Source organism: Plectropomus leopardus, chromosome 8 (assembly GCF_008729295.1).
Source record: "Plectropomus leopardus isolate mb chromosome 8, YSFRI_Pleo_2.0, whole genome shotgun sequence".
In the NCBI taxonomy this organism is placed as follows: Eukaryota; Metazoa; Chordata; class Actinopteri; order Perciformes; family Serranidae; genus Plectropomus; species Plectropomus leopardus.
Window position 1 is genome coordinate 33,554,563 of NC_056470.1, and position 26,256 is coordinate 33,580,818.

Genomic DNA, 26,256 nt, shown 5'->3' on the forward strand with positions numbered 1-26,256 from the left:
TGTTTTAACTCCATGCTAACTCTATCATAGTTTTGAGTGTTTGGCTCGCTGTTGTTGTATTTTGCTTCTGAACATCCAGTTTCTACTTTTGCTTTGCTTGTCAAAGAACCTTGTAAACAGTGTTTTTAAAGGTGCTATATAAATAAAGTTATTACTAATGTGAGAAGTGATAAGAGTATACAGACAGACGAAACACAATCTCACTGCTAAAGACGTCTAATTATCTTCACCACGGTTCATCATTGATATCTTTAACTGCATGGGTTACTAATAAAGCAATGGTACGTGAAATTAACACTTATCAAACTTACAAGTACAAGTTAGCACGTGAATAACATTCAAATCCTTTACATAAGAGAGAGGAAAACTACTGTCAGCACTGAAGTGTGGAAGGAAACCTCAGCTAAAAACACGTCTGATAATAATGACAACATTCGGTAAAACTACTACATGTTAAGCCTTTAAAAATGCTTCTTAAATTAAATGACTGTCAGCAAATACCAAACGTATAAAGACACTCAGCCATGCGTCTTGTTGAGATATTTCTCCCTAAAACAAAAAATTCAACTTCACTGCAGTGCTAAATGAAAAATCGGGGGATCATCGTTTAGTGTTCATCCTCTGGGGATCGTGGATAACTGCGCAAATGTCACGGCAATCCACCCAATAGTTCAGATATTTCAGCGTGCACTAAAATGAAGATATTGCCCTCCTTAGAGCTGCGCCAGCAGAAAATTTCAAAACACCTACTGTATTTGGGCTCTGGGAACATATGATGAGATACCAGTTCTACACTGCTGATGAATATAAGCTGCCCAGTACAACCACCGTACTGCCTTTCTGTGGGCTACAGATCGCTGTGTCTCTTTTCTCTCTTCTCTTTTCTCAGACGTTGAGCTGTCCGTTCTCTTCCTCACTATTTTAGTTTTCTCCTCTTGCTTCTCCCCTGTCCTCTGCTTTTAAGAGACAAGGTCACATTATATTGTCATAATAAGGCTTAGAGCAGCAGTGGCTGTCAGGAGACAAAATTATACTAAAATGAAAGTTTTCTGTTTCAGGTAAAATTAAAAAGACAGAAAAGAAAGTATTTGTATTAGGTTTGTTTATGGGGCGTCAGACACGTACAAGAAGCTTGAAGTCAGTTGTTTACACGTGAACTTATCCACGTATAACGTGTATCTCTGAGCCTCCAGCTGTGTTAGCCTCTTTAGCTCCTGGCTGATAAATGGCTCTGACAGCGGCTGAGCTGGGATTTATACCTGAGCTGTGTTTACCCCTGTTTACCTGCTCTGCCTGCATGAACACCTCGCAGCTTTAGATGGATCTTTACAGGCACTGGCCTGCATGCCGCCCTGCAGATTTTACAGAGACTTTGGAGACATTTTCATGCTACCTGTACTTAAATCCATCTCACAACAGTGGCTCCCTATGAACGCTACTTATAAGCCTGTGAGAAACAGCCTTTTCTGGAAGATATTTTTAATACTTTGATGCTGATCCAGATGAAAATTTCCATTTTTCTGTGATTTAAATGTTGAACATGTAGAGGAGTGCAGCCATGCTGGAAGTCTGAGTGCTCTTTACAGGTTTCTCACACATTTTATGGACAACATTTCCAACTGTACCATTACTTTTCAAGGCCCCAACATAAAATGTCCACAATCATTTACAATGTATAATGGGAACGTTGCTCCATCTATAAAATGCAGCAGAATCTACAGATAGCAGTAAGACAAAGCATAAGTATGGAAACTTCATGATCCTACATGTTAAATCACTTTATTTTTCTCTTATCCAAAGATATATCAAGATCAGATATTCAACATACTTCCAGCTAGTTGGCATTAATGGAGTGAGACAAAACGTTGGGAGACAATAAAAAAAAAGTATGTGACGGTAAACTAATGTTACCACGAGATATTAGTGCCACATTGAGTTCACAGCTACAGAAAATGAGCCTGACGTTATGTTACATTATGCTGAAGGTTCTCCACTGAAGATTACTGTAACCATTTCATTAAAAAACAACAAAATTCCATAACTTTTTCAAAACTTCAAAAGACGTTACTGATTCCATGACTTTTCCAGGCCTAGAAAGTTAGATTCCATGACTTTTCCAGGCCTAGAAAGTTAGATTCCATGACTTTTCCAGGTTTTCTATGAGTGTGGGACCCCTGTCTTAAAGAAGTATTTCGCCGATATAAAGAGAGTCCGCACATAACTAAGCTATTTGTGAAGTAGAAAGAACCAAATACTTTTGAAATTGGTGCTACATGATGCTTTTGCTCATGAGGGAGAAAACCTACAACTACCAGAATGCACTGAGCCACAACAGACCAATAAACGCTCCCGCTGGTGGATGACCTAACGCACCCCCGTCTGTTTGAAACAACAACGGCTGGCTGGCAAAAAATGATCTCGTATTACATTTAAAGAGTGAGCTAAAACTGCTTCTGGAAACATTTGAGGCCAGAAATATGCAACAGAAGAGAATCTTGGTTTATTTTTGATCAGCACTCCTACAATTGAATCAGATTTAATCAGGTCTGTCTCTTGATCTGCGTTTATACTCTTTGTGTCGCATGGCGGCATGAGTGGAGGGCAATACGAAAATGTGGAACTACAGCCTATAAGTTTGAGCAACAGACCCGAGAATGAGCCAAACTCTTGTGTCAGCCACTGGAGTTACGTTTTAAGCCGAAGAAAAGTCTACCACAGTTCATCTACACATACTACTCACGTTGTTCTGATACAAAGCTGGTTGGAAAAACGCAAGCATCCTTTTTTAATGCTTTCTAGTCTTCAATAAATTTTGACAGCTCTGAGATTGACAACCAACGATAATGAACAGCAGTTTACAAAAGCAGAGCCTTGAGCATCGCCATAGTCAGTGAGCCAATTTCAGAATAAAAGCTGATGTGATCCGTCTATCTCAACCTGTTGAGGGTTGGGATCATTTTCTGCTGGTGTTAATGATTTCAGTTTTTGAGCGTTGATGGCCGGCTCCTGTGGATTTAATGATGGATTCAGCCTCAGGGCTGTTTGCCACTAAATGAGAAAAATATTAAAGTCAGTCACACTTGATCTTTCTGTCAGAGAGCTCGTGGGGACGGACTGTCAAAGGTTGAAGGTGATTAGTTTATACTCTAACTCGCCTATCAGACTCGTTCTCCTGCTGCATCTTCAAGCTGACAAACGGACTGTGGCAACTCTGGACTTATATAATCTGTGTGTGTGCAAAAAAGTGACAGTATACAAGAGTGTTTTGTCCTGTATGACATTTGTATGTTTACAGCTCATCTCACACTGCAGCTTCAGGCAAAACACATGGTGCACAATGTGTGTGTGTGTGTGTGTGTGTGTGTGTGTGTGTGTGTGTGTGTGTGTGTGTGTGTCAGTTCAATTCCAGACCTTTCTCTACGCTGGCATGAGTGTGTAGGTTTATTCCGTGTGTGTTTTCTCTGTGCATGTGTGTGTCCATGGGCATGAGTCCATGAGTTAGCGTGTATGTGTGTGTGTGTGTGTGTGTGTGTGTGTGTGTGTGTGTGTGTGTGTGTGTTTATCCTTGGGTAATACAGCACTTGTCAGAAAAGTTTCGTCTGGTTGTGTCAGCAGGGGAGTGGGCACAAAACACACACGCACACTTGGAAAGGAATTTCTCGGTCGCTCTTTTGTTAAAGTTTTCTTCCATCGCACTTTATCGCTTGTTTTTATTTAGACAATTTCTCTGTGATGTCGCATCACTCTGCAGATGATCCACACACAGAACTATGAGACTGTTCACTCTTATAAGTCCTGCTGAACGGAGGATCGGATAAAAGGATAAGATGTGAAGTTGATGCAGAATCTTTAAGCTCCATTCCTATTCTCAGTTCTCTAACAACAGTCTGTATTTTACGATCATATTTTAAAATTGAGAAAGTATTTTGGGACTCTAATACAGTGCTAACACATCCTTGTATGTGCAGGCCTTTAATCAGACTCTTATATCAAGGAATGACCATTTAAAGCAGATGATTCCTGGGAGCTCTTGAATAATTCAAGCAAGGTACAAGGTGCAAGGTGGATTTATTGTCATTTTTTCTTAAATGTGGTTTAACAGGAAATTGGGTTTAAAGTTGATCCTAAATCCTGCTACAGCAACACAAGCTGCATTTACACTGCCTGTTGAAGGCGGGAATATTACACCATTATGCGTCCTCGCTGTTCTGTATAAAACATCCGATCACGGAAAAGGGGGACAGAATGGTCTTGCCTCTGAGTCCAGAACGGAGATAGTAACAGCCCCGAAATGAGGACTTTGTAAAAAATAGAGCCGTAAAGACGTGACCATGGGCGGCATGAGAGTGACGTTTAGGCGACGTGTTGCTTGTGTGTTAACATCACGTCTGTCATGCCTTCTTTGAGCAGGAGATGCTGCAGTGCAGTGTATAATGACACACAGGAGCAGAACAATGCTCCTGTGTGTCATTATGACAATTGCTGAACCGCTATCGTTTGGTTCTGTGCATAACGGCGAAGGCCGTATGAAGGCGGGACTTTAGCGCGATGTCTGTGTAAAAGCAGCTGCAGATTCTGCCGGGAGAACTAATTCCTTCTTAATGCAAATGACCAATGCAGAGCAGAAGTGTTGGGTGCATGGACTGTGTGGGCATCTCCGAGTGCACCTGCTATTTTGGTTCCTGAGTAGATCAGTGTGGTGAAATCAGAATGTGCGGAGTAAGTGTTCGGGCATAATTATCACTGTGCACAGTTGCATGAATATGATTGGATGTTACTAGTCTCCTGGTGCCAAACAGCTCGCGCATTAACCTGCGATTGTGAAGCATAAATAAAACAGCTGATGCCAATCAGCTAAAGCAGGCTGCATGCTCCACTTCTTTGCTTCATGATACTGATAAGACAGCCTCAAAATGACTCAATTCCAAGATCGACAAAATCATAAGCACATTACGTGTGGACATATTATGTCAATTACAAAAGGTGATAATTTCAGTAAAGTAGGACTGCTCTTATTAATTTAACCCATCCTGATACTGCAATCAGCTTCAAATAAACAACAATTCAACGTTTCCCTATGACATGGTGTCGTAATCTACTGGTTTAAAGGTTCAGTGTGTAAGATTTAGGGGGATATATATTGGCAGAAATGGAATCTAATATAACAAGTATGTTTTATTTTGTGTTTAATCCCCTGAAAATAAGAGTAGCTGAGTTTTCATTTCCTTAGAATGAGCTGTTTATATCTACATAGGAAGCGGGTGCTAATCCACAGAGATCGTCATGTTGCACTGCCATGTTTCTACAGTAATCCAGAACGAAACTTAGACTGTATAATTATAGACTGGCCATTTGATGAAGCACAGTATTTTGCAACTGACAAATCAAACACCGGCTCTAGATGAGGCCATTTACATTTTCACGTCGGCAGCTATAGTTCTCAGGCTTTCCACCATGAAAGCATCAAAAACCACTAATTTGTAGTGTGAGGCTGCTTTATTTAGTGTTTGTTTGAATGACTGGGTCTCTTTGTTTTGAAGGGAAAAAGACTTATTTTGTCACACGGCAAAAACCCTCTGAACACCTGGACCTTAAACTGTTAAAGAAAAAAGCTAAGCCACCATGATTGTCCATTTTCCTCTCTTTCTTTCTTTTATTTATTTTATTTTACTGGTATTCTTATTTGTTTCTTAAACTCTGTGTTTGTTTTTTATGATGTAAGGTGACCTTGAGTGTCCAGAAAGGTGCCTATAAATAAAATGCATTGTTATTATTATTATTATTATTGTTAAGCACAGATTGGCGGGTGCTGGGCTGGCGTCCTGTCTCAGATATTCTAAAAAGTGCCAGAGAAACACTGATTTGTAATGTGAAACTGTTTTATATTGTGTTTTTACTGGTTTACATCGCCTGTGCTGTTTGTTTTGGAAAAGAGACATCTGAGGATACTTCAGCTCCCAGTAAAAACCTCCTGAACTATGAAAATGAAGGAATTCTAACCAGGAGAAGTTTCAGCTGATGGCAATCTGCAGTCCTCATCAGTAGACCTCACTAAATCTTATTAAATCTTACACACTGGACATCTAAGTTTCAAATGAGCTGGATTTAAATGCAACATGGGTAAAATGACCCTGAACTTGTAATATGATAAAATGGACAATACAAGTGGAAAGACTGTTATGTACCTGAATATCATATAATATATATAAGTAATGTTTTTTTTATTTTTTTTATTTTATCTGCATTTTCTGGTAACTTTTTAATTAGCACAAATAATTATCCCCCTACCCATAAAAACGAAGAAAGATAAGATTATTTTACTGAAGACGAAATGCAGACACTAAATTCTGAACAAGCACGCTACCCAGGAGGCGGTGCAGTAAAAACGACGGCAGCAGTCCTGATATGAGAACATAAGATTATTATTCACTGCAGAATGACAACATTGTGCCAGGAGAGAAAATACAATAAGAGCTAAATATAGGAGCAGGAGTGATTTATTACATAGCGTGGGTGAAAGTACTGTACGTGCTCTATTGAGACCATCCACTGTAAGCTGACACTGAAACAGGCTGACCTTGGCTTTCTGAAACACGCATTTAATCCCACAGCTACCCCACGAGTCCAGCAGTCCAAGCTGTTGATCCTGAAGCTGATGAGTGCAGGTGGACGTAAATCATAAAGGTGATGAAATATAACATCATACCTTCTTTGCATTGTCTTTTGCTGAAAAAAAACAACACATAAACCAATTAAATCTAAAATGACCGCGTGCCAACTATCATAGTGTAATAAAAGTGTGACACACGACCTCATTAGACCGTATGTGTCACTGCTTTCATAATAACTGGCTCCTATAACATATACCACACCATCATACACGATGAGCCACGGCAGCATTAATTATGCATTGTCACAATAATAACATTATATTAGCATATCTATTTGCTTTTGTAATAACATTCATTAATGTTTGCATACTGGGAATGTAAATACGACAGCAAAAACAACATGAACATTATCATGTGGAATCAAGATGAGAGAGGGTTTGTTTTTCCATTTCTTCATACAGAGCAACATGTTATTATAATCCACAAATAGTGTTTACACAACTGAGCAGTTACCCTCCTTCCTGTGCGGTTGAGACTGTTTGTCAGGGTGCATCTTGTTTGTTTTCCTTCTGCTTATTTTCTCTCCTCCAGTAAGTCTTGGCTCAATCAAAAACCAGCCCGTGCACCTGGCCTGGTGCACCCCGCCTTTGTTTGTGCATTTAAAATACGAAGAGCTGCTCCAAAATCAGTAAGGGCGGAGGAGGAGGACTTTAAAACCATCAAATAGTAAGTCTGCGCAGGTGATGACTTATCAAACAGCACCACCAGTGCTAATTGCATTATTTTCAACTGTGTTAATTATTGGTGAATTTGTTTTTTGCTTTTTTGGTCACTGTTCAGGCTGTTCGTAACTTTTGTCACAAACGGTAATGTACCCAATTTCATACATATTTCATCTCATCATGACGCAGCAATTCGAGTAAAACCACGATTTTCACCAACGTTTGGTGCTCATCAAAAGCTAATCACAATATCTTTACGTGTATGAACCTAACCTTTGTCACTTTACCTTTATCATGTAACTTTATGTAAATGACGTAATGTTATTCACGAGGCCCTCATTTCTACGACATCATACAAACTGTTCTACGAGGATACACTGCACTGTTATGTGTCTTTTTGTATTTAATTTGTTTTGCTTTTTATCCATCTTTTTCAATAATCTTTACTGCAGGTAATCCTGTGTCAAAATATCAACCAATTTAAGTTAAACTTGAGTGAACTTCTACTGTGATGTATTCTGAACGGACTGTATGTATGCGTGCCCTATTTTTAAAATCATTACATTCGCATTTTGTCATGTAGCCTTTACCTTGAAACTTCACGTTTCAACAACGCTGTGTTAACATGTAATTAGATTAAGCACAAAAAAACTTGGTCGTGGTTTGGAAAAGAACATGTTTTGTCTTAAAATACCAGATTTTGGGGATCAATATCCAGTGGAAAGACAGAGATGTCTCCATGCTAAACAACTGATTTCCGTGGCATTTTCCTGGCTGGAAACACAGCTATGACTCGCTAAAAAAACCCACTTTTGTTGGTCTCTAACAGCAGTTTGCAGCTTTGCAGACGTCTCTCCTGTTCACCTCCTGATAACAAAGTCAGCTTATACACTGTAATTTTAGAAACATATGTATGGTATCATGAAAGGTTAAAATGTTACGTTTTCTGCACATAACCATAAATTGCCATGGGTCAATACAAAACACCCACATTTGGTGCCTAAAAAGCAGCTGGAAACACAGCAAGGACTTAATAAATTTAAATTTGTTGGTCTCTAGCAGAGGTCTGTAGTCTGGAAGTCATCTTCATCTGCCATCCACCATCATCTCCACCTCCCAATTACAAAGTCAGCTATGGTAATAAATCATTTTGGAAACGATATGATAGACAAGAAAGGTTTAAACATAATGCCAAAATTTTCTCCTGGCACCTGGGCTTGCTCAAAACTACAAGTCCCCAAACTAAATGCTGAAATAAATGGTCATAAATTGTCTTCGCCTGCCAAGAAGACAAAATTATCTCTATGGTAAAAGATTTGTTAGGTTTAGGCACATAAACCACCTGCTTAAAGATTGCATTTTTAATTTAAAAAAGGAGAAAACGTCATTTTTCTTCCACCATTTTCAGCTGAGTCACGAGACATAAATCATACAGCCACTAAAGGCTACGTACGGAAAACAGGAAAAGATTACAGATGTCATTTTGACAATCTTACTCAAGGCAAGAAAAAGAGAGACATTAAAAAAAAACTGTGTGCACGAGCAGAAAGACAACAGGAGCTTTTTGTAGCTACTCAGACAGCCTGCGCGTGCTTCAAACTGCGGCACCGACAGACATCGCAGCGCTGCCAGGAAACACAATTTGACACATTCCCTACGAGTCTTTTGGATGGATTAGTCAGAGTATCTATTAGTGACAGCGGGGTGGCTGCTGATTATAGCCTCCTTCCTGCCACTGTGTCCTTGGGCAAGGCTTTTGACCCCAATTACCGAGAGCGGCGTGCCGTGACTTTCCCTGCAGCTGTCGGGTTATGAATCCACTCTGTGTTTGTTTAGAGGAGACAGGGAGAGGAAAAGAAGTGGAGAAGGGTGAACCTTTATATTCCTGAATGTCTATTTGTTTTACAGGAACGAAGATGATAAACAGCAACAGGAGAGGGACAACAAAGAGCGTCTCCATAGAAAGCAGAGGAGAGAAGGGAAGAAACAGGAAAAAATGGGGGATTAAAACAAAGACGGAGAGAAGAATGACATGGATGGAGATGAAAGGTTAGAAGAGAAGGAGGAGAAATTATGCAAAGACAGGTGTGACAAAAGAAAAGGATAACTGAGAGACTGAAACAAAGGAGAGGAGAATGAGATGTGAATGGAAATAAGATAAGAACGAAATCGTCAGAAAAAAAGATTGGCATTGTACGTTTCTTCAAACCACAGATTCTTTATATTTGCATGTTATTATGTGGTGGTTACGTTGAAACTTTACGCTCAAACGTGCGTTTACGTGCAGTTAGGTTGAAACAAAAACAAGATGGTTATGGTTCGGAAAAGATCACGTTCTGGCTTAAAATATCTGGTTCTGGGGGCACAATCGCTTGTGGAAAAGCAGCTATGTCTGTAAAAAAAAAGCACTTTTAATGCCACAGTCCTGACAAGAAATGCAACATTTTTTGTGGCAGTATCCTTGATGGAAAAAAACGTAATTCGTCCCTGAAAAAGAAGTTTTATGCCTAAAAATCTACAGGAAACACAGCGTTGACTTCCTAAAAAACAACCTGTTGGCGGGCAGCTCGTCTAAGTGTTAATTTAGCTGATTAAAATGAAAAGACAATGAAAGAAAGAGACATAAGACAAGAGTGACAGAAGAGGAAACTAAGAGAAAAATAATGAAATAGAGATTTAATTAATTAAGATGTAGATGAGAATCTATAATTGTATTGACTTATTCTCAAGGACAATGCTCACTGATCAACATAACTGTAAGTGTGACGTCCTTGTTGTCCCTCGGCCAGATGTTAAATCAGCCGTCAAATCATCAAATAATTCTAATTCATCTAAAAATGTGGAAGAAAGGAGAAAAAAATACAAGGTTCCCACACATTTTCAATAACAAAATTTCAAAACTATTACAAAACTTAAACACTGTGAATAATTCATCTCAAAATGTTAATTATTGTATGAAAATTGAACAGTGTCCTTATCCAGTCTTCAACAGTTGGTTGTGTTCACATTCAGTTTAAATGCTTCATATTACAGGCACAGTCAGTGCATTGTCCTTTCTTTAAAAAGCAGCTTTACATGCACTTACATCAGTCTGGCACCGGCTTTCCAGCATGAGGGGAAACTGAAACGATTGTACTATCAGTTTATGCTTTATGCATTTGATTATAAACTCATTTTTGAATGCAAGCCTGAAAAACAATTTGGCTGAAAACAGTAGAAACCCTGGAAATGAAAGAAGTGTGAATGAAGTAATGAGGATGGAAATAAGATGACACTGGGTCTGTTTACATGCACAAAATAGTCCAGTTTTCGCCCTCGTTCTGAAAAAGACAATATTTCTACTAAGCTGTTCACATGTCTAATGAAAACAAAAAAAACACTAATATTCCCGTTCACATGCGGCCGTGCATACGATTAACATGCCCCATCTTGACGTTATCACGTCAAACTACAGAAAAGTACAGCTGGAGCCGCTAGTCATTTTGTTTCTTTGCATCAAAATAGGATTTTTCTTTTTTTTTTTTACAATTTTTTTCCGGTGGCAGACTTATTAAACGCTCGTTCTTGGAAAGATTGGTGCCACAGAATTTGGATGCATCCAAAAACTTGTTGATCTCACAGTTTTTCATAAAGTTTGAAAGCAGGTGTGTTTCTCCTCCCACCCAGACGTGGGATTTTCTTTTGCATGCATTTCTACCAAAGCTTTGCAAACCGTTGGCGAGTTGGTTTGTGTCCAACGTATCCATGACAACGCACAGAGCTGAATGCAAACAGAGGAGAGGACGGTGTCCCACACTGTAGTAAACGAAACGGTTGAGATGCATTTCCAGAATTGGCTGTATAAATGCCCAAATAATGCTCTTAAAACCCGAATAATACCGGCATATCCCACTTGTCTTAATCAGAAAATGCTAAATTCAGAAAACAGCCTAATTTGGATTACTTAAACAGAATATGCTGTTTATATGACCCACTTTAAATTCAGAATATGATAATATATATTAACATATTGGGAATATTGGGGTGCATGTAACCGTAACCAGTGAGAGTAAATGAGAGTCGTGCCAGAGACCGAGATGAGAATGAAATCAATGAGATTAACATAAGATGGAAGTTAAGCAGAGGGGAAGAGAATGAAGTGAAAGAAAGACTGAGAGACATGAGAGAAGAGAGAGAGGAAGGAGAAAATAAGAGCGGGAAAACAGTGTAGAAAAAGAAATAAATAAGAAAAGAAGCAAACAGGAGGAAAATGGAGGAAGCTTTGGAGCAGAGATGTAGCTCAGCTGTAGAGTAGACTAATAAAAATGATTATAGGATTAGTCTGTAGCTGCAGGCTGAGACTGGATCAATATCTAACCACTAGACCTCCCATTCCCCTGCTAGCTACAACATATTACTCCATTCAACAGCAAAATAGCCCTGATTATAGCTGCTCTGTGTGCGGGCATGTGGAAAATAACTGGCTGTTTCTGCTGTTGATTTCCTCGATGTTTAGCACTAACATAAATATTAAAAGCATAATTGTTGTTTTTTCCCTCTCTGTGGCCAAACAGCCCGTAACAAACTGATTCACACTGAAACTACAGAGAATGAATAAGTATGTGGAGAAGGTCCTCGAGAGAAAATGGCTTTTTAGGATGGTCTGAAAAGAGGTCACTGACAGAGGACAGCAACATTTTTAAGATTCTCGGCCTCGATCAGGCTCAGAGGAGAAATCGGTTCACAGACCCGACCACGCAAAGCTCCAAAACCAGCAGCAAAACTTTAAAACTGACAGGCAGGCGGTGAAAGGCCGAGAGGACTGGAATAACGAGACGTGGCGGCAGCGTTCTGCACAGCTGCTGGAACAAGAGGAAAGCTGGTTGCAGTGATTAAGCTCGGAGGAAATAAAAGGACTGCTGACCTCCTCCAGGTCTGAGGGTGAAAGAAACGGCTGATCTGAGTGAAGTTACTGAGCTGAATTGCACATAATTGATCTCGGGTGAGTTGGGAATCAGATGACAGGTCTGAGGTAAGAACCGCACTAAAGTTACGGGTTTCTAACTTTGCGTGAGTCTCCACCAGCGATATTCAATTTGTTTCGCTCGGGGCCACTTTGACAAAAAGACAAGAGGCCAGGGGCCAGTCACAGCGGCCCCATACACATTCCTAAGATTTTAGGACATCTGTTGGATTTTAGGACATTTCTGGAATTTAAGGAAGTTTATGGGATTTTATTACATTTCCAGGATTTTAGGTCATTTCTGAGATTTTAGTCAGTCTCAAGGATTTTAGGATGTTTCCTAAAATTTGAGGGTGTTTCTGGGATTCTAGGAGGACATTTTTAGGATTTTAGGGCATTTCTATGAATTTAGGACATTTCTCAGATTTAGCACATTTCTATGATTTTAGGATTATCAAGGATTAAAGGATGTGTCTATCATTTTAGGATTTACATTTCTAGGATTTTCAAATGAACAGATGTTGAATATAACAGGGGTAAATTGACACGCCTTGCCTGGACGTCGAAAACTACCGTAGGAGGGGTACCTAGCACATCACATTTTGACTTGAGGGGTCACTGTCTAAGTTGGAAGTGAGAATGTGCTGAAACATAAACTGGTTACAACAGGTTAAGTCCTGTTCATATTGCAGCAACCTTCCACATAATTCTGCAGTCAAAGGTCGGGCCACGAGGACTTTCACCTTCTTCCTCTACAAATGCTTTAATTTGCAATTCATGAGGATTTATGACCTCGCTGCTTCTCACACATAGTGAAGTGCCATTCACAAAAGGCAGCCATTCAAAACATGCAAATCTCTTTTTGCATATTATGAACTTGTGAAGTACATCTGTAATAATTGTTCTGCCAGTTTCACTATGAGCACACCAATTAGATGGAGGTGAAATAAAATAGAAAGATTGTCAAATCCTGGCGGGATATTATTCAGAATTAAAGTGGCCCAACTTAGAGCTAAAAATGTTCCAGTCAATGTGGTGAAATCTATTCACAATGCCATTAAAATAAATCCCGCTCTCTTGCTGTATAACTATTTTTAGAGTGTTAATAAATGTAAAACAGTGCAGAGAAATGACAGACGTGAGCGCAGCCAGGGCAGCAGCGAGCGTGGCTGCGGGCTGACAGGGGACCTGATGTCATGCCAGCTGGCACACCTGGTCTGGTTCAGGTTAACTGACTCGTAGCAGCTTAACGCAGGTCTGTAGGCTGACACACAGGAGAGAGCAGGAGAGGGCAGAGCTCAGCCGAAGACACGGACAAAGACACCGCTTTAAAATGTCTTCAACTGTCTACATCTTCAAGGCCATACTTCTGCATTTTCATATTACTGGCCACCAATACCACTGCCGCTGCCAACACAGCACAGAGCTGCATCAAGAGACGAACCTGCTCATCTGTCACCTTTGTTTTACACAGAGTAATCCGCATTACATCACCCACCAGTGCGAGCCTTTATTGGTCTGAACAGCAGGTGCTTTGTTTGAATTGGTGAAATACAAACAGAGTAAGCAGTAATGCATCAACAAAGTGTCTTCATTTGTCTCTATTTCAACAACGAAAAAGCGTCCTTGTGTCCACAGTGTATGAAAAAAACGGAGAGGACACATGAAGCAGCAGAGCAAAACTGAGACTAAGAGGAAAACAGATGGACGGATTTACAAGGTGAGTTTGGGGATAAATTGAGTCTCCTGTTTAACATTTTGGGAACAATGTTCCAACATGTAGCCCAGTTTCCCAAAGGCATGATTTACTCAGTAATGATTTCTTTTATACTTTACATATATAAACCCTGCGTGAGCGATTAAAGTTAAAATCTCTGCTTGAAATTTCAAAGTTAACATCTGTGAATTCTATTATCGAGAAGCTGTGAAGACAGAAGGAATCCATACTGTTGTCAGTAAGTCTGCGGCACAGTCACATAATTAAGCAAACTGATTTTACAGCATCTCATTCAGAGCATTGATGTATTCAGTGAGAGCTGACTGAGCATTTTCAGCGCCGATAACTTTCATATTTCTGGTTAAATGATGAGGAAAAATTCATCTCCTGTAACTGAATCTTCCTATATTACGTCGCATAAAAAAATGACAGATTCCTCAAAGTGCTGGAAGAAAACCAGTGAAGTCTGTATTAAAGAAAATCTATGAGATTAAACCAGGCTGAAAGGCTCGTGGCCTGTTAAAGGCTGCAGTATTCACAAACATCATTAACAAAACAGCATATTATAGTGTGGCTAGAATTTTTTTGTCTACTTTTTTGTCTACTTTTTTTTTTTTTAAATAGTTTTGTGCTGAAGGTGGTGCTGAAATAAAAAGGTCATATGGTCAACACAATCAAAATAGTTAATTCTCTAGGAACAATGGAAACGCTTTAAATTTTAAGTTTTAAGTAAGTTAAGAAAACCATATTAGGATTGATTTGAGAATGCAAATAAATATATTCTGACATGTAGTTGGAATTTGCTTGATAAACTACATTCACTAAATCAGTGTAGATATTTAACCTATTCGTCTGCGAAAAGCTATTTTCTAAATCTGGACATCTAAACATCTTTTGACCTTCATGTTGGGATTTCGTGCTCTGGCCAGATGTAAATGCCATTTTTGGAACAATAAAGTCAAAACTGAAATACATTTGTATTAATTGTAGACAAAGCATTACCATTGTTAAGTATTACAACAACATTAGTATAAATTAGCACATAAACTCGTCCTCTGCTTTCTAACTTTGGCTAAACATGTCATAAACAGTGAGGTCGCTCTGTCATAACACAAATGATTTAGGGAGGTAAACAGGCAGCGTGTTAAAACTGCAGTGGGAAGGATTTCTTTTGTTCTAAAACAGAATAGAGGCCAGAAGTGTGATTTTATGAGCCATAAATCTCAGCAGCAGCTGAAAAACGATGAGCTTCTAGCATCAATTAACAGCCCTGTTTACCTACAGACGACATGTTTTGGTCATTTTCTGCTCCGGCTTTGTAATCCTCATATATATTACCTCTTTGAGGTCATATGAAAGTCTCTGTGCACCTGTTACCGTAGAAACTGAGCTGGATTCTTCGAATTTTTTAGCCTTTTTAGGAGAGGAGCTGCCATCTGTGAGCTGCAGACTCCAACAGCAAGTGTGTCATGATATCTGAGGCTGCCAGCACGATCAGATCACACACGCACGCATGCACGCACGCACACGACTGCTCATCATCACTCTCACACAACCCTATAAGGCTAACGCACTGCTTTGAAACACACACACACACACACACACACACACACACACACACACACACACACACACACACCTTAGTATGTGTGGGGAAGAAGGACCCAGCTGGATCCACTCAGCAGAAACTGATAAGCAGCTATAAGAAGAGAAATGAAATGAGTCTATTTCAGACTGAGAATGAAGCTGCAGTTATCCATCAGGTGCTATCAAAAATCAAAGATACACAGAGGTGAAAGAGACTGGGATTTAGAATCAAACTTTTCCAAAATTTACTTTAGAAACTTCAGCATTTGGCAAGAATCCAGTTGCAGCAGCTTTGTTTAGGTTTAATTTTTACTGTAGCTCTTTTCAAGTATGAAATATTTCTCTGTACAATTTGTAAGATCTGGACATAAATTTAGTTTAAAACATTCAAAAAATGAACTAATCCTAACAACAGAAGGTGAAGTAACACCTTTGACGTAATGTCCAAAATGCATATGTATTGTATTGCAGAAATATCCACTGCTGTAATAACACATCCTGAGAGGAGACACCGAGTCAATAGGTGGGTTTCCATTAACCCTTAAATTGTGCAAATTGAAATTGCGAATATAAAATATGCCTAATGGAAACACGCCAGTTTCAAAAAAAAATCCATTTACTGCAAAACAGTTTTTACACTCACACGAGGCGGTATTTCAGCCGATTAAAAAAGCCATATCTTGCAAAACTACAATGGAAACACTTTTTAGCTTCCATAGGTCACATGATGCTTTGGCTACGTGCTCGTCAGTAAGAACTGGCTCCCTCATGATGCAGCAGCAGCTACAAGAGTTGTTACTGCATCGCATAACTTCTCAAAGGTTTAGTGGATCATCTGGAAGTTTCTAATCCACAATTCTTCTGTGAAATCGTGGACTATCATCTCCCAGAAGGCTGGACACAGCTCTTGGAGAGTAAAAATATTCGGTTTGATGCTGAACTGAATGTTTCTTTTAGACCAGTAAGTAACATCTAACGTCAGCTATTAACAGAAACATATCAGTTTGTGACAACACAATCTGTGGGCTTACAGGCCGTGATAACTAGACAGGGAGAAACTTGATGACGCCATGACGCCTGTAAAGTAGGTGACGAAGGATGTGCATGCCTGCCTGCTCAGGTGGCATATATGATGAAGTGAAGGTGCAGAGAAGGTTTGCAAAGCGTCATTCCTGAGGAATCTCAGCTGAGACATTGAAAATGGGTTAAAAATAATGCCCCCTATTCGGTTGGACTGAGTGGCTGGTAATTACAAATAAGTCCTTTAAAATAACGGCTCTTTGTCCAAACACACGTGTCCGTTATACAAATGTTTATGTTGCCGTTATTCAGACATGACAGATGTTATCTGACACGTGGTGCATGAGAGGAGAGGACAGAGGGTTGAATGATATTTTGAAGAAGAATAGTCTTTTCACTTCTCTCATATGGTGCATCAGTTTTCAAAACATATATTTCCATTGAATTAATAACCATCATGAATGCCAAGGACACTGGCTTCTGCTCTTACTGCAAATCCCCTAATTCATCTTCCCATCAGCTTCATCAGTTATGAGATAGAGAAGATCTGCTGCCTGTTTCATGATGTATGGCAGCGCAGAAGCATAAAACGACAAGACATTACGTTTGCTCATATTGCTCAATATTCATTAATGGGTTTGGAAAATACGGTAAGAGAGTGCTTTCTGATTATTTAAGAGTGCTACAGGAATTAAGTTTTAGCCCTCCCAGTTCCCTTCATCCCACCTTCCTCACCTCTCACCTGACGTGACAAGACGATGAACCAACAAGACCAGAGAGAGATGAGAAGGCAGACTTCATACAGGCTCCACACAGTCACGGAAAACACCAACAAAGTCCTGTCACGATCAAATACGACCAGCAACGATGACGACAAATGGTGAAGCCTGACAACAGATCTGCTGCACGAGGACTCAAACAGCCACACCAGTGCAAACTTTTAATAAAACAGTGAGATGAGCCGCAGAGAATAAATGAACCTTCTTCTAATCAGATCATCCGTGTTGTAGTGGGAGAGCGGCTCAGACGAGGGTGACCTGCACAGAGAGGTTGAGCACCTGACTGACTGACGTCTCATTAAAGGAAATGGAGTTCAGCCGTGCAGCTGGCGAGGGAGGGCTAAAGCCTCACTAGATTTAATCACTGAACTTCCAGCGGTGCTCTATTAAATTGAGCGTACGGTTGGATTTCTCCACACGGTCGGTACCAGCTCCTTCTACAGGAGAGGGCAATGAAACATGAATGAGCAAAAGCAGCCGTGAGGAAGCCGATATAGTCGTCAAGCATTGTAAGATGGAGCCTCATTTTAAGGGGTTTGATCTTTAAGTCAAGGCAATTTAGTATTCATACAAAGTGGGCAATACATAGAAAGACATAAAGACATAGTCAGGGTGGCTTCTACCTATGGACAGTTGAGAATTATACTGAATTCATGTGATGTCGGAAGGACGTAGTTTCCGTGTTTGGAAGTCGTCCTTAGACTTTGTTGTGTTCATGAGCTTTGAGGCCGTAAAGTGGGAACAACATGAAAGCTACAAATAAGATGAGCTGCGTTTAAATAAGAGGTTGATAGCTGTTTGCAGTTCATATTTATTTTGATATTTTATTGTTTTAAATATATTTTTATATTTAATCTAGGTCACTACATGGACAGCAGTTAAAATTAATACCATATTACACTTTACATGCGATAAGAAATATTATTTATGCATTTATGACGTCAAGTAGGCAACTTATATTATAAAATAATGTCAGTATACTCGGCCGGCATGCTTTATAGTTGAAGCTTTGCCTGCTTGTTACAGCTAATAGATGCTAAAATGTGCAACTAAAGTAAAGTAAAGTTACTAAAAGTAAATGATAGCAACTAGGAACAAAATAATGAAATATCTAAATGCTTTTGTTTTATGTTTTTTTTTCATGCTTTTTGCTTTTTCTGCTGCCCTGAAACTCTGCAACTCAGGAATCATCATCAATTTTCTAATTTCCTACTTGTAATTCCATCTTTAGGGGGCTGTTCATGTGCTTGTAAAACATACATACTGTAAATATGATATTTCCGAGTAACACATGAAGGCAGCATTATCCTGAGCTAAAAGAGCTCCTCTGAAACAGGCTTTACTGGTCATAGTATCCACATCTGCTTGTGGGTCAGCTTTGGTCCGTGTGGAATAAATGTCGTCATCTGCCCAGGTCCACAAGGGTCTGCTCGTCAGGACATCTGCAAGCAACCCATTTTTTAAAAGTTTTTTTTGGGGCCTTTATTATATAGGACAGTTTAAGCATGAAAGAGGGAGAGAGAGAGCGAGCAACAGGCCAAGGTCGAGGGCGAGGACACGCCCTCTGTGCACGGCTGCCTGCTCCACCAGGTGCCCCAGTATCCCTTTTTTGGGACTATGAGGATAGAAAGTGTACTAACTGCACACGCTCAAATCTCTTGTTCCACACTTCAGGCCAGTCCAAAACACTGTTGTTGACAGTCTGCAGCCGCCTCACCAAGGTGAAGTTTGTTTTAAGATGGATATTCAACAAATATTTATTTCAGACCCAGCAGCATCGTTTCATTTCACAAAGTCGGCAGAAGGAGGACAGTAAGCTCAACAACCAGCTATCTCATTTACAGCCGGGGACCATCAGTTGTACTACAAATAGAACCTCGCCAACATCCGCAGCTTCCAGAAACGTGGAAAGTATGTCCAAGACTTAAGGTGTGTTGTTACTACTTGTAAGTATAAGATCAAATGCTGCCTAATTATCTAATAAAATAACCTCATTCCTGGGATCATTTAGGTACAATGTGAGCAGCAGTATTTTTGTAACCAACCTGAAGCTGCATCTGAATTATGATACACCACTTTCCATATTTTAGTTTGGTTTCCATATGATGGTCAAGAAAAATACACTTAGGACCACAGTTTATTAAAGTTTATCCTGCAGCTGCAGCCTGCGCTCAGAGTTCAACAAATTTCAACTTTCATGGGATATATGAGTGCAGGAGAGTCTGCCAAGAAAATTGCACACCACATGCATAATAATATTAGAAGGGGCCTGCACGTCTGAAAACCACTCAAGGCTGAACTCAGTGTGGATTAGAAAGTGGATTGGTCTTTGGATGCACCTGATTGAAAAATCTGATTTCTGGACATGTGGAAACGTATGAAGAGTTACGGGGATCTGACTGACGTCACTGGACATGAGCAATATCCAGGGTTTAGTACAGACAGGGATGAGTCAAATTCAAGGACTTTCAAGTACTTTTTTTAGCACTCAATTTTATTTTCAAGGATGTTATTGTTTTCACCACAACCATCTGTTGCAAAAAATTGTGCAAATTCCTAAATGGAGCAAACACGCTGCCAGGGTGTAAAATAATCTCATTATAAATGAACTGCTACTTGTTCATAAGCTCGTGCTATCAGCTGTTGCTGCTCTGCTGTGATGCCAACTATTTCCTGGTGTTTACCATCTACTGGAGCTCATACAACATTAGTGAATACTTGCAACCGCGTCTGTTCTTTACTTCCTAATCAAAAACAATTATCTCATATTAACTGATAAAATGATTTACCATCCAACTCTCAGTTATACTCAGGTTGTCTTTCCGAAGACCAAGTTTAAAAATGTCTAATTTTCAGGGTATTCCAGGACCAGCACCTCAATCACCTTGTATGAACCATGAATATCACAAGAAGGTTTGAGACTAAATGATGCAGGATTAACAAAAAAAGTTAAGAGTTGAAAGATTGAGTGACAGACAGCAGCAATGCTGTAACGCAACACTGACTTACAGAAGAAGAAGAGGCTGTGCATCATCTTTGACTACTATTGCAATCATGGATCAATAAAAGGTTTTCTTGTGTTGCGTTTAGACGCCTTTCAGAAGCTATTTGATACCTGAGAAAATTGGTTTGATTTCCTTAAGCAACATGAAAAACAACAGGAAAAAAAGGCTGGGCAAGGAATCATTGGTCTATCAACATCACCTCCAACCACCAACCTGCTGTTTGGTTTGATGAAAGACATCAAGTTTGGAAAAGAGTTGGAAATCTCTTTCTATTTTGGAAGCAATAAACGTGCGCCTGCTGCGTGAAAGTCCATAAGCACCATGTGGAGTATCATGTGTCACATCGCAGGCAGCCGCTTTGAAACCTCGGCACTTGTTTGATAGGAAATGAAGAGGAAAAGAGGCAGCGAGCGACAGTGTGTGCTGAGCCTATTAGTCGGATGCTGTGCAACAAAAGCTATAAAAACTGGGACAGCAACAACATTTGTAAATGGGTTCACTCACATCGTGTCTCCCAAAGCAATCTCTTGAAACACAGCTCACATAGATCTCTGAGTTATTACACCACCGTGCATTGTTCTGCATATTAATTAGACATGAAAATTCACACTTCTACAGTCTCAAGTGAAATGCATGTAAGGTGCTATACGCTGAAAGGCTTTATGTTCTAAATGCACATGTGGTGAAGGTGCACGTGTACATGCACAGGTCAGCACGTGCAAACCCGACGTTTGTGTACATGTAAGGAGATGTATTTAAATGTTTGTGTGTGTTCGTGTGCTTGTGTTTGTGAATTTCTTACTGTTATGCTCTTGTTCCTCCTCAACGTTTCCAAGCACCATGGCTGGGACGCCAAAGGCCGACGCCAACACCCACACACAGATATTCACCACCTGAAGACATGATAGCATGATGATGAATTACATATTCATTTTTTTCAGTAACTTACACAGGTAAGTGGTGATGTATTATTTATTAACCCTTATGTCTACAAGGCTAATATAAGTATAGGAAAGACTCTGTGGTTAATATTCAAATTCATATAAAGTAATTACTATGGTGATTTGAATAATTTTGATCACTTGAGTTTAATGATTTGCGCTAACTTAGCACATCACATCAGGGAGCAACTGCATCACTTACTGTCGCAGAGTTAGGGTTAAAAGCTCGTTCATGACTTTAACAGTTTCTCTGTTGATGTTCTAGTAAACCATGACGGTCAGACAGCATACACATTACCAGGACCCTCTAACTGATTAACCTAAATTTAACACAGTTAGTGTTGATTTTTGTTGTTTGTAGGATGGATTAATCAAAATGGCCACCAAGATGAAAAAAAAAAACACACCACGAAATTACATTCAAGGTTCCTACAGCTTAAAGCACGCTCAGTTTAAGCCTTTTAAAGACTTTTTTAATGCCACTTGGAAATTAAGCTTAAGTTCAATTTTCTACTAACAAAAAATACCAAAGTGAAGGAAAATTTTATTTTGCCCAAATGTTTACTGTAACTTAAACCTTGACTTTTTTTGTCCAGTGAAACAGTTAACTTATCTACGTCAAACGTTGGAAAAACAACCATTTTAAGAGTTCACTCATGGAAGACAATGAACATTTTGTATTATATAAAGGTCTCTATTTGGTTCACCGACAGACGTGGGAAATCTGGCCTGTTTTCAGAAAGATTTTGTGTTCTCAATCAGCATGTGAGACTTGAGTTTTAGGAAAGAAATTTATGAAATTGTTCTGGTTTTTTAATAAAAAAAATTGTAGGTGATGGCCTGAATGCAGGTTTTTTTTTAATAAACCCCCCCCCAAAAAAAACAAAAAAGTTATTTAAAATCCTACTTCCCGTTCTTGAGCATTTTTAAGACTTTTCAAAGATTAAATTAAATTTACTTCCTATTAAGACCTTATTTGTAGATGTAAGAATTTTTATGATCCATGGGAACACTGATTTTTGCAAATAGTGAAGACTAAATCTGATTTCAGACTGACTCATCCAAGCAAATATTTCTATCTACTTGACTACAAGCTACTTGACTTAGCTGACAGCAAAAAACAAACAAACAAAAAAAATCCTACTGGCACATCATGTGTCGCATTTTTTTTTTTTACAAAGGCTAAAGTGAAATCAGGCATTTCAGGGCACAACAATCCCAGTGACAACCAATGCATCCCCGAAGGGAATAGAAAATGTTACGTTAACCAACAATAGTAATAGTGTACAAAGTACAGTACATACCAATATATAGATGTATAAAAACACCAAACCTGGTGCTGCACTGCGTTACATGACCGTCAAGTGTGTGTAGTCTTTATTTACCACAATTACAGCGCAGCTGTTTGATGAAACACCAGACGATCAGAGTTATCTGGTTATGTAACCTCATGACTTATTTAGAGTAATGTTCTGGGGAAGTCTGAATGTAAAGACTGGAAATACATTCAATACGAGAACATAAAAAAACAAAGGTGCAGCTTGGCTCGTCCATCATCATTCTCTCGCCCATCTCATTTTAATCACGTCCACTCGTTTCGCTGCAGATTGAGACTTAAGTTACTCTGAGTTCTGCAATATTCCAGTGAGACAATGTTTGTATGTTTTTAAAATTCCCAATGACAATAATACACACAAAGCCAGTTTAACGGATTCATGAGCTGACAGTGAGCCGAGGGGACTGCTGACGTCTGATCTGATGTCAGCGGTGACTTCAGGGACAATGAAGAAAGTGTGAAGGTTTCGAAAAGGTGAATGCTTGACTTTGAAATGAAGCGGTTTACCTTGGCCTTGTGAGGAGTCCTCATGTCCAGCGCCTTGACAGGGTGGCAGACGGCCACATACCTGTCCATACTCATCACTGTCAGGGTGAAGGTGCTGGTGAACATGTTGTAGTAGTCGATCGACACCACCGCCTTGCACAGAGCATTCCCAAACGGCCAGAAGCCCAGGAACACGTCTGTGCCCTGGAAACATCCCGAAACCGAAGAATGAACAGAGAAATACAGCTGGAGGACAGAGAAGTCCATCTGAAATATGACTTTGGACAGTTGGGTGAAAACAAATCAGTGCGGTGAAGCATAAAACCTGATAACCAACCAATGGCTGCTGAAGTCCTTGTAACATCCATTTTTTAAAAATCTTATTTTAAAACAATACATATAAGTTGATTTACAGAGAAATGTAAAACATATTATCCATCTTCCAGTAATCTTCCACAAATCATCCTTAGTAAATCAGCCATTAAAAAAGGCCTCTTACATCCATTTACACTCTGAAACCTCAAGAAATTAGCTTTATTTCTTTCAAAAACATGGCAATGAACAACTTAATCAGGAATGGCCCAAAAAATAGGAAGAATTAATTGAAGAACTACGAGAAAATCACTTAAAAATAAGCACAGAAAAGTAAAAAAAACTACCAAAAACAATAACAATAATAACAACAATAACAAAAACAACAATAAAACAATAATTGTAGAATTAAGAGAATTATAAGTATAGTTTTCTGGACCACAGCGCTGTTAAACTTAGCTCCAGTTCAGATATTAATAGTGTTTGCAAGTCATAGAGGTGCTCTGTCTGTCATAGTCTGGAGCTCTGCAAAAGCCCTGCTTTTTGTGTGTGTGTGTGTCTGTGAGAGGCAGAGAGCTGTAGAGCAGCGAGAGAACCTGAGCCATTGAATTATAAAATTACATAACTAATTATACTCTATGTTGGCTATATAATGATTTTATATATCACACGTGGAACAACCCACAATACCACAAGAATATTCAATATATCGCCCACCCCTTTTTTGTAATCTGTTGCATTATGTGTCATTAGTGAGTCATACCTGGAAAGGTAAAGTAGCCAGAAACAAAGAGTCAGCCAGAGCCAGGTTAAAGATGTAGATGTTGGTGGCCGTTTTCATCTTGGTGTATCTGAGGAGAGAAGAAGCACAGAAAAACAAAAGTTCAGTCAAATAAGAATGCAGCTCATTTTACTGTAGTCCACACACACACACACACACACACACACACTGTGATCAAGCGTCTGCAGCCCATTCTGCAGTCAACATAACAAACTCTGTGGGGCTGCAGGTGCTTCGTAACATCTGAAAGCATAGAGTCTTTCTTTGGTGCTGCTGCTAAAATTGCTGGTTGCCAGTTAGAATTAAATTTAGTGAGAACATTGTTAAGACGCATGATGTCCAGTGGTGTTCATCTTCACCAGCGGTGCTCAGGTGGCGGAGTTTTAAGGCTTTTATTTTCAGGTCTGAATTATATGCTTTTGTCTTTAGTTAGATCAAACAGTTGAAAGTAACATCACATGAGCCAAAGCCTAATCACAAGTGCTACATAGATTGTTGTCTCCAAAGGTTGAAATTGATGTTAATTCTTCTGTTAAACATTTTTTCAGCAAAAATATATCGAAAAACTAAATACAAAAATAGAAACAAAACAAAAATAATAGAATAATAGAAAGAAAGGAACCTTAAATAACCTCCCAGGGTACCTTTAAAAAAAGGTAATTAGTCAAATATTAACAGCTTGAAAGCCCAGTAAAAGCACATATATCACACTTCAGAATACTGAGCTGTTGAAATGATTAAAACACATAAATAGCTATTCATAGATCCTAACCATGGCTTAAAAAGTCTGTCCTAAGGGTAGTAGGATTGAAAGTTTTATGAGGTCATTAAAATCAAGTCTGTAGCATGGCGCCAAAGTCGGTTACATCAAATTTTTTCACATTTAAATTATTGCACAGAGTATAGGCGAAGCTGTCGCTAATTCAGCATGTTCTCAGTTCATGAAAGCTTAACAGTTATATGTTTAAACTGCCTAAAATAATAAATCCTATTTACATGTACGTGTGCCCTTGTTTTACAAATTTTGCCAGTATGGATACTCTAGACGGAAAGTTAACCCTACCCTCCCCACCACGGATGACTTAAATGACCGTGATTTCTTAGTTGTATAATTTAAAAAAAAAAACAACAAACAGAAATAAGTAAGACGAAAAGAGGACTGATTACGAAAAAACATTCGGCTCATCTTACCCAGATAATGATAGTGATACGACTATTACTAACAAATGCAGTGCTTGTACACACATCTAAAGCAGAAACAGATAGTCTTGTCTTGTTCAGCATTTGGTCGTACTAAAAGACTCTTGAAGGTGTCGGATGTTCAGTATCTACAGTAAGCACACTTTGGGAAGTACATTTTTACAGTATAAAGCCTTTTTTTTTTGGCTAGTGAAAAACAGCATTACTATTTTGATAGTGAACTACTGGAGCATCCTCACTAAGATAGCAGCAGGTGTCTGTGGTAAAATATGGTCACTTCTGGCAAGAAAAAAAACAAAACAGAGGGTCACGTCACGGTAGCTACGTCCATTATTTATGCAGTCTACAGCCTGAATCTAACGTCCTATTAAGTCCAGACTGATGCACAGCCATGGCAACATACTGGTTTTTCCAGGATTTGAAGAAAGGAGTGAAGAGATCTGAAGACAATCTGCGATGTCCCTGTGTGGCACTCGTTGCACTCATTGCTATTTTTACCAAGAAACGTCGTTTCTTGTCATTCTGCCACATTAGGCAATCAACTTGGTGGAGTGGGTAGAAATTTTTTAGCAAATTGAAAGGACAAATACGATGTCGCGTGTGCTAGGTTGATATTTTAAGCTCATTTTGACACTGCAGGAAGGTTGAGTTCCCCCTCTACTGCTCTTTGATCCGTCCTCCTCTGAGGTGAGGCGGTTTCGGTCGGGTACGGGCTCAGCAGCAGCCTGATGTTACCCTGTGGTTTGTGTTGCTACTTTGCTTGGTCGTGTTGTTTCTGTGGTTTTGTTTCTGCCAAGTTTAGTTCTGTTATCTGCTG

At 39.3% G+C, this 26,256-nt stretch overlaps 1 protein-coding gene across 1 annotated transcript in view; it reads right to left on the reverse strand.

Moving 5' to 3' along the window:
* Positions 1-26,256, reverse strand: part of oprl1 (opiate receptor-like 1) — a 97,493-nt gene that overhangs the window by 8,453 nt on the left and 62,784 nt on the right. Inside the window, exons 3-5 of the mRNA XM_042491602.1 lie at positions 24,222-24,309; positions 23,168-23,350; positions 21,186-21,276 (exon numbers count right to left, since the gene is read on the reverse strand). Of these exons, the coding sequence (XP_042347536.1) occupies positions 21,186-21,276; positions 23,168-23,350; positions 24,222-24,309 (362 nt within the window). The remainder of the gene's footprint in view (positions 1-21,185; positions 21,277-23,167; positions 23,351-24,221; positions 24,310-26,256) is intronic.